The sequence below is a fragment of the Pithys albifrons genome, chromosome 9 (genome assembly GCF_047495875.1).
Source record: "Pithys albifrons albifrons isolate INPA30051 chromosome 9, PitAlb_v1, whole genome shotgun sequence".
Lineage (NCBI taxonomy): Eukaryota > Metazoa > Chordata > Aves > Passeriformes > Thamnophilidae > Pithys > Pithys albifrons.
The window spans coordinates 33706500-33720035 of record NC_092466.1 but is presented as its reverse complement, the minus strand read 5'-3'; the positions used below and the strand labels follow the sequence as shown (position 1 = coordinate 33720035).

At 47.0% G+C, this 13536-nt stretch overlaps 1 protein-coding gene across 2 annotated transcripts in view; it reads left to right on the top strand.

Moving 5' to 3' along the window:
* Window positions 1-13536, top strand: part of TACR2 (tachykinin receptor 2) — a 15652-nt gene extending 2116 nt beyond the window's left edge. The window contains exons 2-6 of one of the 2 annotated variants that reach the window (XM_071563049.1): window positions 2041-2718; window positions 7129-7323; window positions 10372-10528; window positions 11159-11355; window positions 12863-13536. In XM_071563049.1, the coding sequence (XP_071419150.1) occupies window positions 2315-2718; window positions 7129-7323; window positions 10372-10528; window positions 11159-11355; window positions 12863-13055 (1146 nt within the window). In that variant the 5' untranslated portion in view covers window positions 2041-2314 and the 3' untranslated portion in view covers window positions 13056-13536. Of the gene's footprint in view, window positions 1-2040; window positions 2719-7128; window positions 7324-10371; window positions 10529-11158; window positions 11360-12862 lie in introns of those variants that run through there. The other variant, XM_071563050.1, reaches the window with a different exon arrangement.

Genomic DNA, 13536 nt, shown 5'->3' with positions numbered 1-13536 from the left:
CTATATTACCTTGTGTTATCTTTCCAAACCACAAAACGTCACTTAATCACCCTTCCTGACCCTGCAGACCCGCATCTTTTGTTTGCATCTCTCACCCTTTGCTCAGACCTGAGATCAGTGACTCAGCACAGGAACGTTTGGCCTTGAACAATCCTGCCCATAATAAAAACAACAGTGAAACCAACCAACCCCAAGCTCCCTGCTCTCTTTATAACTCCAAAATCATTGGAGAGGTGGGTGTTACCCACAGTCCCGGGAAAATGCAACTTCCATAAGGAATTTGGAGCCCACCTTTGTCAAAAATCATTCCAGTTTTGAAGTCAAAAGGCTGATAGCACACACGAAGTTGCTGGCTGGGCTCCAGAATGATAACCTTGTCAATGCACTACCAGCAAAGGAATAAAGGTATGGGTGTGGATAAAGGAAAGCAGATCCTTCCTGTCTCAAATGATGAAATATTGACCAAAGGGTGGCTGCTCTCTGATTATCACCAGAGTAACAGATCACAGACTAGGGCAGACGGTTCTGAGGAGGTTCCGAGAAAACCTGGGCACTCAGACAATCTTCAAAGTCAGCTGAGAGAGGTTATGGTTTCACCATTGGAAGGTCAATAAGCACAATCCTTTTTCCAAGTGTTTGCTTATGTTCTGCTTTCCATAACTGATAAAGCACTTAAGTTGTGCTCCCAGGTAAACATAAGGAGTGTTTTGCTTAGACTGTCCTTCAAATCTGCAGAGATTTGAGAAATGAAGAAAAAAAAGTCTGAAGAACACTATTAGCTGTTGAATTAATATTGTAGATCTGGATTGTGTACAGAAAATGGAAGGTCCATAAGCTGCTTAATGAGGTGCCAGCAGAAGAATTTGAGGAAGAGCCTGGAACAGCTTTGCAAAGCATGCTGGAAGATATGCACAAGTGTGGTTTTGCAGTTTCTGGGTAGGGAAATCAGTGGGATTGCCTGCAAGGAAGCCTGTTGTGAAGAGAAGGAAATATTACGTGTGGTACAACAGGTACTGATTTCTTAAAATGCAACACTTGGGTAATACCATATCTGCTTGAAAGAGTTGCAGTGGTTGGGTGATGGGTTAACTCAAGGCTGCCTCCAGAAATTAATGAAGGAAGGAAAGAGTCCAGACTGAACTGGTCAAAAGGATCCTGAACTGATAAATACTGCCCTGTTACAGGAGAGCCTGGCACAAACTGCAGCTCCAGCAGCTGGAAAACTGCTCCCATCCCAGCACCACAGGCTTTCATACCTGAAACACTTTCAGCTTCCAGGAGAGCAGGCACGAGCCAGTGCCAAGTACTCTTGGATATCTCAACCTCAGTGTGTTGCTTGTTTCTGTCCTGTTCTTTAAAGCTGACAGTGAGCAAGAGCACTGGGCTCCAAGGACCCAAAACTTCTGCTTGTGTGAGATCATTACCCTGGGAAACGGGATGCAGCCACCCAAAAAGAAGGACCTTGCTAAATTGCATTAAATGGAGTTTTTCCCTTGCTGTGAGAGCTCGTGGGAAAACCAGGGAGGGTCCTGGAAATGCAAGAATTGCAGGACTGGTAAACCTGGCAAAGTCACTGCCTTTGCATTTACGCCTTTAAAATCCTGATACAGCAGCATGACCATTTCAGAGGTTATTCAAAACAGAGACGGGGGAGGGGGGGAAAGGTTCAAGTACCACTTTGACATGTTTTATTTGATGTCAAATTCGTTGTTTAGTTTTTCCCTGAAAGAGGCTCCACCTCCCTTCAAAGTCCCCTTAAAACCTGTAGAGATTTTATCCCAGCGTGACTCCTGCCTCGCATTTGGTAGTTACACAGGGAAAGAAAAGCAAAAGTCCTCAGTCCCACTGCAGAGGATTCAGATACTTGGCACTTTGGAAAATCCCTCCCCTAGAGAAGGATTTCCACTTGGATTGAAGTGTTTTATTGCTTGATACTTCTATTAATATTTTCCTGACACTAGAATAATCTAAAGGAAGGTATCGCTTGTCAGTGATGTGGAAAACACCTTCCTTCCCTCTGTCTTTTTAATTCCTTTTTAGAGAAAAAAGAAACTTGAGGAAGAGAGTTGTTCTTTAGGTTTTGCTCTTCAAGTGGAGGTTAAAATGCCAGGGAAGAAGGAGGAGGCCCTTGGCATCACTCATTTCCTCCTGGAACTGCATTGCATCACTTGGAAAACGGGACGAGAGGACATGAGACACCTCAGCCCGATGTCTTTTTAACAGCACTTAGTTGCACGCATGGATATTCATACCAGCCTCTACTGCAAAAAAATGAGCCAGAAGGTTTTCTCTAACACGTAGATGAAGAAAAACAATGGGCATGTTTTCTGTTTTTAATGCCAGCAACGTTTCACAGGCTGACTCCCTGGAGGACAGCGGCAACTGGACGTGGGTGACCCAGTTCACCCAGCCAGGATGGAGGATCGCTCTGTGGGCTCTCACCTATTCCTTCATCATTATCACATCCATCGTTGGCAACGTCACCATCATCTGGATTATCCTTGCACACAGGAGAATGAGGACTGCTACCAACTACTTCATCGTGAATTTGGCTCTCTCGGATCTGCTCATGTCTGCTTTCAACACCATCTTCAATTTTATTTACGCCAGCCACAATGTCTGGTATTTTGGTGAGGAATTCTGCAGGTTTCAGAACTGGTTCCCCATCACTGCAATGTTTGTGAGCATTTACTCCATGACAGCTGTGGCTGCAGAGAGGTAAGAGGAGAATGGAGAGGATAAAGTCTGAAAAATTCCCTGTAAGTCATTAAAAAAAAAATCATTGCAATACTTTGTGCAGTTTGCCCCCATATACTGTCAGGTGCCTTATCAGCAAAGTAGGAGAGGTGCCAGACTATGGGGTTTGATGCTAATTATGGCATGATCTTCTGTTTTATCCCCAGTCTGAATCACACCCAAATCTGTAACAAGTGGAAGTGGGTGGTGTTTTGCTGTTCCCACATCACTGATCATAAATGGTTTCCTAGTCATCCTGCAAACTCTTTTGTGGTTTGTTGGTTTTTTTTAAACCATCAGAAGAATATTTCCAGAGAAACGAGAATATGCTGCAGGATACTGAAAGTATCGGCATCCTCAATCCTGGTGTTAGTCCAGCAGAACACCAGAAATAATGGGAATTAGATCAGAAATGGCAGAGCCTGCTCCCATAGTTCACAAGAATGATTTCTTTCAAGAGGAAGGGAAATAATTAGTTATTTTGTTTGACTTCTGGGGTAATTTGGTACTTTCATAATACTGTCTCCCATCTGCCAAGTCACTTGTACTCAAGATTAAGTTTGTGGAATCTGACTGTGCTTGCAGCTCAGTGTTAAGTAACATGAAGCTGTTTTCCTTTTTAGAAAGTGGCTAAAAGTCCATGGGAATTTCCTCTCTTACAGGCAGTAAAGGAGGTTAAGATCCCTTCTAGGCTTTCTGCCCTCCTTCCCTCCATCCTTCCTGTCTTCCCTCTGTTACTTCCACTCTCTGTGTGACACAGGAATAGCTCTTATCTCTTCCATCCTCTGTCCCTGCTGCAACCCCACAGTGAAGGTCTTCCCTGGGACAACCAGACCTGGCATCCAGAAATATTGGCAGCCCTTTATCAAGCCCTGCTGTTGATTTTGAAGTTTCCTTCAGGTTTCCTCTGTTCCTTATCAAATGCCCACATCCACAAACAGCCCTTCCATCTCCCTCGGGAGGAGAGCCAGTGTCCCTCTGGAGCCATCCCAAAGCCACTGTTCTCTGAGTCCTCAGGGTCACTTCCCTAAATTCCGCCCTGCTCTCAGCTCTGTTCACACCGGCACACCCAGCCTCGGGAAGCAATCAATACACAGACACACCAGATAAACAAACTAGGAGAGGAAAGGGGGCTCTTCCCCATGTGTAACTCCTGCCACAGCTGGGGACATGGCACGGTGTGGGCCAGGGGCTCCGACAGCCTCTGGAAGGGTCACTCACCAGCACAGGGATGAGTGATGAGTTTGTCACTCTGCAGTTGTCCAGATGAAAGTAAATCCCTATTTACAATCAATGGCAACTCACTTTTAGACTCAACCACACTTTTGCTGCTCCTGGCTGTAAATCAAGGGTTGTTGGTAACTGCTGTTTTATACATGTGGTCTGCCAAAGAATATTATTTTTAAAAAGCCATTTCAACCTGTCCTCACATCTCCCTTCTCTTGGTCCTTGGTGCTTTTTGCTGAAAGCACCTATACAGCCAAAATCTCTTCAGTCACATGGCACGGACCAGAAAGAAAACTTGGCACCTCACTGCAAACCATATTTAGCTATTCTTTGCTTAGCCCTAAAATAGACCCTGACACTGCCTGCTGGAAACTCGCTGCTCTCATTTAGTGTTATGAGAACTTGCCCACTTGGACTCCAGTGTTTAACTTCTATAAAGCAATGTCTTTTGAAGTGGTTTATTGTAAGGAAGGAGTCTAAGAAGTGACAGCTCCCAGTCATCTTTATCTGCTGTGCAAAGGTCCCTGGCGATATTACTCACCACTGGGTTAAAATCACTCTGTTTCCCCCCTCCAAGCTGTTCTGTGTCTCAGAGCAGCTGTTTCCACTGCAGTGCTCCAGGCACAAATGAAGTTTATCAGCTCAAGTTTCCCACTCCAGTTAGCAAAGGCTCATAGGACTTGTTTGGAAAGGGTACAAGAGTGCCCAAAATTCAGCTTGTTTTATCTATCATAGAATCATAGAATCGATTGGGTTGGAAAAGACCTCCAAGATCATCAAGTCCAATCCTTGGTCCACCCTATGTGGGATGAGGTCCAGAGAAAGGGTGCCAGGACTGTGACCTCAGCATCCTGGAGCAGGGCACACAGAGAGGGCACAGGGAGCAAGAGCAGCAAGAGGTAGGACAAAGGCAGTACTGCCACACAGGAAGAGCAGCCAGGAGATCTCAGCGGATTTGGCAAATCTTTCAACTTGCAGGAGCTTGCCTGTAATTACATTTCACCTTGGGGGTGCACCCCTGGCTGAGTGGGAAGGCCCCCACCCAGCAGACTGTAACACCTCTGACGTGGGCTGTGACAGCACAGGCCCTGCCATCACCTGAAGGGAAGTTCTGGCCAGGTGGGGGTTGGTCTCTTCTCCCAGGCACTCAGCAATAGGACAAGGGGGCACGATGGGCTCAAGCTCTGCCAGGGGAAATTGAAGTTGGAGAGCAGAAAAAAATTCTTTCCAGAGAGAGTAATCAGGCACTGGAATGGCCTGCCCAGAGAGGGGGTGGATTCCCCATCCCTGGAGGTTTTTAAGGTGAGCTTGGCCGTGGCACTGAGTGCCATGATCTGGTAAAGGGACTGGAGTTGGACCAAGGGTTGGACTTGATGATCTCAGAGGTCTTTTCCAACCCAATCCATTCTGATTCTATTCCTGGAACTTGCCATGCACTTACAGCCACAGGTCATCATTTCAGGCACTTCTGTGGGCAAATACTCTGGAGAATACTCACCACCTGATTCCACCCTGACCAGACTCAAGCACTATATAACACTGCTAAAGAAAAGCAAGGTGGCATGAAAGATTTATAGCTAAATAAGGCTCTGTTGCCATGCAGCACTCCCTGTGCTGCCCGTCCCCTGGATCATTCCCTGTGCTGCCTGTCCCCTGGATCGCTGCCTGTCCCCCTGGATCACCCCCTGTGCTGCCCGTCCCCTGGATCGCTGCCTGTCCCCCTGGATCACCCCCTGTGCTGCCTGTCCCCCTGGATCACCCCCTGTGCTGCCTGTCCCCTGGATCACTCCCTGTGCTGCCTGTCCCCCTGGATCACTCCCTGTGCTGCCCGTCCCCCTGGATCATTCCCTGTGCTGCCCGTCCCCCTGGATCATTCCCTGTGCTGCCCGTCCCCTGGATCACTCCCTGTGCTGCCCGTCCCCTGGATTACTCCCTGTGCTGCCTGTCCCCCTGGATCACTCCCTGTGCTGCCCGTCCCCTGGATCACCCCCTGTGCTACCCGTCCCCTGGATCGCTGCCTGTCCCCCTGGATCACTCCCTGTGCTGCCCGTCCCCTGGATCACTCCCTGGGCTGCCCATCCTGCAGAGCTCCCTCCCATCGTCCTGGCCAAGGAACAGCACAATTTGTCAGATTTTCACTATGAAAACTAGGAGGCAATGGGCATTTTCCACTCTATTTTACCTTTGTAACAACCATGACAAAGCATAGGGGAAGCATGACACGAAATGCATAATTGATTATGTACTCGTTACAACACCGTGTGTTTCCACACAGGGAATTTAAAACCAGAGAGTGCCCCGGGCTCATGAGTAATCCAAGAGTCAGAAGTGCCGTGAGGGCTCGGAGCAGGTGTGGGATGAAAGGGTCAGTCCTTCCCTCCCACTGCGAGCACAAGTGCTCAGGCATTTACAGACAGAGGAAGATAACACAAGTTTTTCACAGCTAAAAATCCATGGGGAAAAAAATAGGTAAAAGATACAGTCTGCTCTTGTGGTAATATGAGGCATCAGAGATTGAAATAATTAGGAGGAAACAGTGTACTTGGCTGGGCTATTTTTGGTAAAGAATTTGAAAAAATACTTTAAAAAAAAGAGAGAATTCTTTTTACAAGGGCCTGGAGTGAGAGGACAAGGGAAAATGGCTTCACACTGACAGAGGGCAGGGTTAGATTGGATATCAGAATGAAGTTCTTCCCTGTGAGGGTGGGCAGGCCCTGGTACAGGTTGGGCAGAGAAGCTGTGGCTGCCCCATCCCTGGAAGTGCCCAAGGCCGGGTTGGACAGGGCTTGGAGCAACCTGGGATAGTGGAAGGTGTCCCTGCCCATGGCAGGGGTTTGGAACTAGGTAATCTTTAAGGTCCCTTCCAGCCCAAACCATTCTGGGATTCTATGAAGATTCCACAAGGGGAGTATTTGCAAAGACCATATGCAGAACACATAGATGGCTGCTCACCCCCCAAACCAGAAGCATCCATCCACATGAGTTTAATATATCCTGCCCTCAGACCTGCAGTCACTCTCTTCAGAAAGGACTCAGTTCCATTATTTATGGCCTGGAACCTATCAAAATGTCTATATTTAATAAAGCCCACTTTGCAATCCTGCTGAGTTTTTACACTTGCTCTATGTGTAGTAAGTGTAAAAGACTTACCTTTGTTTCTTGCAGGTATGTGGCCATAATTCACCCCTTCAAGCCCAGGCTCTCTGCTGGAAGCACCAGAGTCATCATTGGGGTGATCTGGCTGGTGGCATTTGGGTTGGCCTTCCCACAGTGTTTCTACGCTGAGATCCTGATGGACAACGGGGCCACCAAATGCATCGTGGTCTGGCCTGATGACGTTGGATCCAAACACCAGCTCACGTAAGAGATACGATAAAACCCCCATTCAGGCAAAAGATAATGAAGGAAATTCATTTCATCTCAAACTGTTGGCTACGGGGGGTGCAGGGAGACAGTGCTGGGGCAGCCCATCTAAGCTCAGTTTAAGCCAGATGTGGAAAAAGCTCCCAGGTGATCATGGCTCAGGGTAAAGAAGGGTCATGTGCCATCCTTCCTTGCTTTGAAAACTGGTCATAAGGTCTAGAAACCCTACACACAGGGCTTGGTGGATTTAAGAGAAACCATTGTGAAAAGTCTCTAAACAAGCAATAAATCCTGGTTGCAAAGATTTTGGATTTTCTTCCTCCCTCAGGCAGGAGGAAACTGGGTATCTTTAATGCTGAGAAGCCACGTAATTAGTTAAAAATTATGCTGCTCCATGTGGGGGAAAAGGAAAATAAAACATGAGAGGAGTGTGTTTCAAACATCTTGAGGTTTTATAGACTGATTTATCTGGGCACACATCTGCACTCCCAGAAGTTCCTTAAGCCTCACAGCGATTTCTTCCTGCTTTAAAACAAGATTGTTCAAACAGATGAAACAAGCCATAGCCCACACTTAGTTAGGGGATCTGCAGTGATTACTCATTATTCAAAGCAGTGATACATGGAGCAGTTGGAGAAATTTATCAGGCAAAACATATTTATGCAAAGCAGTAATGGAAGAACCGCAGAAAAGGAACAAATCAATTAACAAAGTGGAAACAGTTTTTCAAGCCAAAACCAAGTGCTGAACTCCCCGAGTTCACTCTGCACTGTGAACTCATTTGCCCAGCTCCATGCACCAGGGATTTTTTCCTTGCTCAGTCTTCATCTCTGCCTCCTAAGATTAGTTATTACCAAACTAACTGGTTTTCACACCAATATATGCCAAATTCCAGGAGGTTCATATAATTTTGCCCAAGCTGCAGCATATTCAGCCACTGGTGGTCAGTTGTCCCCAGTCTCCAGAGTCAAGAATAGTAAAAATGAGGCTCACATCATGTTGGGTGAGGCTCCTCCTGGCTGGTACCCCTTGGCACATGCTGGGGAGCACAGTGTGCCAGGCTCCAGTCAGCTGAGAAGGTGGGAGAGTAGATAATCACTAACATATGAGACACTGATGACTGTTTAACTCAGATGAACAGCACAAGGTTTATTTATCCAACATCCATGGTTGGGAAGGATTGAAACACGAGTTTCCAGCATGCCAGCAAAGTCTCTGTGGGCTGTAAAGTCTGGTCCTGAACATGGCAAATAGTGGGGCAGGTTCTTTCTGTGATCTCCAGCTGAAGAGCAGCAGCTCCTGACCACAGTACATCTCTCCCAAACTCATTCTTCCTGAACAGCCTCAGATCTGCAGGTCTCAGTATCTCTTCTAGAAAGGAAATTGGAAGCTCTGAGTGCTCCTCAGGAATCATGTTAGGTGATGGATTTTCTGGAACAGATGCCTGCAATACAGATCCTGGAGAAAAACCCATGTGCAGCCATTTGTGTGCTAGTCCAAATAAAGGAAAAGAAATACTAAGAAAGCCAAAGGAAAAAAAATGGAGAATTGGGTTCCACTGTTGGCTTTGCAGTCAAGTAAAATCAGCCTTCAGGATTTCTAGACTTCAGAACAAAGGAAAATCCTTTTCTGCAGGAAAAATGGGTATAATTTTGATAGAAACAAGTTAAAAACAAAAACCAGACAATGCACTGTGACTGCCAAGATTAGAGAAAAATTGGATGGCTTGTGGGTCCCTTCCAACTCAGAACAGTCTGTGATTTGTGCACAAAAATAGTCTGTGATATGAAGGGACTGAATCCATAGAAGATTAAAGAACCAGAATAAAGAACTTTGCTCACAGAGGATTTTTTTTTTCTGGTGGCAGGTTAACTTTGCAGCAAAGTAGTAAAGCTGCAAGACTAAAAGTTTCTTTTTGCAGTACTCAAGCTTAGGCTCCCATCCTCTCCTCCTCCCTGGATGGGAACCCTAAAAAGGCTTTGCTGTGCTCCACACACACCTTTAGAACTTCAAAAGAGGCACTGCTCTGAGGAAAACTGGAAAAGGTGGAAGACAGGCAGGGACAAACTTGCCACATTTCGGAAATATATTATTGTTCTATGTGCAGCCAGTGCTGTGGTATTTGCAGCCTCCCCAAGGAGCAAACACCACTGAAGTCCCAACACCCCTTTTGACAGCTGACCCAGGGCCTTGTCATGCTGAGAAACACCATTTGCACCCTCCCAGCCTGCTGGGGTCAGTGCCAGCAGCGTGTGCCAGAGCCCTCCTGCCTCATCTTAGTTTTCACCCTGTTTATGTTAATTTGACAGCTGCTGTAACCGAGTGAGCAGGTTGTTCCCTTCCCATAAATGGTACTTGCTTAAAATAATCAACGCCCAGCATGAGGGAACCAGCAGAAGTTTGTGGGGTAACATGGAAAGCTGGGAAGGGCTGAGGTAAAACACATCTGGAGGACATGCCAGTGCTTTCAGGTGGAGCAGTGGCCAAGCAGCCTGTTGGTGATACATAACTGTGTGTGCACACAGATAAACACAGCCAGCTACACAAATACAGGTAATATTCCTTCCTCCCTCACTGCATCTTTGTGCACCCTGTCAGCAGCCTTTTGCTGTCCCTGATCCAGGTTTTCTGCTCTGTTGCCACTATTACACTCATCAAGTTATCTACAGTTTTTGGACTATTCCTTTTCCATACCTGTGATTTAAAGGCTTGTAGTTTTACAGCCGTGAGTCTCAGTTGTCTCTCCGGACTGCAGTGGGGTAGCCAAGCTCAGTCCAGGTGGCCACAAACTGTCACCCTCTGGTAAAAGATAAATGGTGTTACTCTGTCTTCAAAGAGCAGCGAATCCAGCCCAAGGACTCCTCATCACACCACAAGAGAAATGAGCTTCTGCTGTTTACAGAAGTCTCTGTAACAGTGTTTGTAGGCAAAATTTCTGCTTTGTGGTTGAAGTTAATGGGAGCCAGTGTGTCCAAAAGGCAGTTTCTGAAGAGTCCCCCCACGAGCCATACTGACTGAGAAAACCTGCTTGTTCTTCTCTTTCAGGTACCACATTGCTGTGATCGTGTTGATTTATTTACTGCCTTTAATGGTGATGTTTGTTGCATATGGCATTATAGGAATCACTCTGTGGAGCAGCACAGTTCCAGGCAACCACCTGCACAGGCTCCGCTACAAACACCAAGTTAATGCCAAAAAAAAGGTCAGAAGTGAAACTTAAAAATAATTACCATCAGCACACCAGCCCTGCTGGCTCCAGTTCCAAAATGGAGCCTCTGTTTGACACAAAATCTTGTGGGATTGGGCATGAAAAGTTAACAAAGTATTTTGGGCCAGAAGGAAAGGGCATCCCTCAGCAAGTTTGAAAAAAATGGTGATTACACACACCAGCCAGACCTCAAGGAATAAAGGGCCAGTTCCCAGGAGTCCTTAGAGTGTAAAGCCTGGTGTCCACTGAGTCCACAAGTCCCAGAATAAACCAGGGTAAAACTCTTGAAGAGGTTTCAGTGTAACAGCAGTGTTCTCATTTCCCTGCACATCTCTCTGATGTAGCTGCAAGCTGTTTCTCTGCAGAGTCCACTCAGTGCACCAGGAAACATTTGCTATCCCTCGCTCCCTGTTCCCAGTTTCCATCTCCAGCTCCCTCCCTCCTGTGTCCAGTTTCCATCATCGGGGCTGATATCTTTGCCTTAACAGACCAGGTCTACATTCCATACACTGCACTTCATGAGGGCAAACCAGACCCAAAATGAAAGCAGCACTTCCCCTTGTCCCAACAAGCTCAGAGAATCACCCAGAGGCCCAGGAATAACCCCCAGGTTTTGTTTCCTAGTTTGTGAAGACCATGGTGGTGGTAGTGATCATTTTTGCTGTCTGCTGGCTGCCCTATCACATATACTTCATCCTGGGGAGCTTCAAGGAAGACATCTACCAGCAAAAGTACATTCAGCAGGTGTATCTTGCAGTCTTCCTCCTTGCCATGAGCTCAACCATGTACAACCCCATCATATACTGCTGCCTTAACCAGAGGTGAGTAGGGTGCTGGTGTGCACACAGAAAACAAAATCTCAGCCTGAAAAAGCATAAACCTCTGGAGGTGAGAACAAGTGTGATTTTAAACTGCAGTCCACAGGCTGAGTCAACAACTTAATTTATAGCCTGATAATAATGTGAGATGGGGCATGCTCTGAGTGAGAGTTTAATCATAGAATCATAGAATGGATTGGGTTGGAAAAGACCTCCAAGATCATCAAGTCCAACCCTTGGTCCAACTCCAGTCCCTTTACCAGATCATGGCACTCAGTGCCACAGCCAATCTCAGCTGAAAAACCTCCAGGGATGGGGAATCCACCCCCTCTCTGGGCAGCCCATTCCAATGCCTGAGCACTCTCTCTGCAAAGAAGTTTTTTCTGATCTCCAACTTCAATTTCCCCTGGCAGAGCTTGAGCCTGTGCCCCTTTGTCCTGTTGCTGACTACCCTTTAGCTCAGCCCTTAACATTTTCTGCCTTGGAATTAAATGCAGCCAGCACACCAAGATCAGTGCAGGCCCATTTGCACCCAGTTCCACACACAGACTATCCTGTTTTCAAGGGAGGAATCTTAATCCATGTAGTGCATCTACTAAGCTAATGCTGGGCTGGCTCAGCCACCTGCTCCTCCCAGGCCACCCCCTTAGCACAGCCCTGAGCCTCCCACGCCGTCCTGGGCTCACCCCCATGGGACGCAGGAGCAGCCCAGGGGTGTCCTGTGCAGGTCCCTTCTGGGCATGTCATCACGAGGGAGCAGCTGGGACAGCACAACCCCATCGTGCCAAGAGATGTCCCTCTTGCTCTGCGCTGGTGTGTCGGGATACAGAGTGTGAGAGCTGCTCTGGCTGCCCTGTGGATCTCGTGGCAAATCCTGCATCCAAATCCCACCCCTCCCTTCAGCCTGGCTGCATGCAGTGAGCTTCGGGCGTGACACAGTTATCAGCCCACCTCCTCCTGCCCCTCCAGAGCAGTTTCACTGGGACTCCACCAGCCAAACACTGAACTCCAGAGTGATGCTGAGGCTCCTTTCACACAACACCCTGCCTGTAAGCTTGGAAAAGAACAGCTTTGCAGCCCATCTAGGCAACTTGCATTTAACATTAAACACCCAAACACGTCCTCTCCCTCCTCTCTCAGACAGCTTCCTCATTTAATTATTCATGGTTTTTTTAAAAAACTTCCAGTGGGTGAACGCATGTATTTTCCCCAGATGCTCTGTGTCTCACAAGTGCTGTTACCAATGTGGTCAGCACCATCTACTGAGCACACCAAACATCCTGCCATTTCACTGATCTCATACATTTCTTTAAAATATAAAGAAATCTAATCATAAACTCCTATTGCACCTCCCTCCGCAGTGTTACCTCTTCATCTCACTTCTTTGATTTCAACAGAAATTTTTTATTTCCATGGTCATTCACAGGTAGAACCAAGTCATGAGTTTGTTCATTCTCTGTGCAATTAAAAAGCTCATTTCACCATGTAGTTTCTTCTCCTGCATTTTCAGGTTTCGCTCTGGTTTCAAGCTGGCCTTCCGATGGTGTCCGTGCATAACAGCAACTGAGAAAGACAAACTTAAACTCACATCCCCATCCCTTTGCCAGACAACCCACAGGAAGTCAAGAACAAGTTTCAACACAGAAACTCAACTGAATGAGAAAGAGAAGAAATCATTTACCCTCACCCGACTCACACTCTGATTTCCTCCTCCTGGTTCTGGCTCTTTCCTAACACACCATGTCAGGGCAGGAGATTTGTAGCAGCCTGACACATGTCCGTTTTTCTGGAGCAACTGTTTCCTACAGGACTTCTTTAGATGCAATCAGCATTAAAAGCAGTCTGCTGGTAATACTTATATCCATGTAGGTCCCAATATCACCCAGCTATGGATGTGAGTTTAGCCCTCCCTTACATCAACAACTGTGATACAGAACAGAGAGATCATGCCCATGAGGTCAGAAGAGCAGCAGACCTGAGGCAGTGCCCATCGCTGGAGTATCAATTATTCTCTTCCACATAGTGATCTCCTGCTTTCTGTTCCACCAGGACACTTAAATTTGGAGAAGAGGTGATGGAGCAGCAAGGCTGGGGCTCATCGGGCCCAGTTTGGACGGACCCCTGGGGCTGTGTGGGCAGCAAAGTCCCACAGCTCAGCAGCCCCAAGGCGGGGAAGACTGTGGA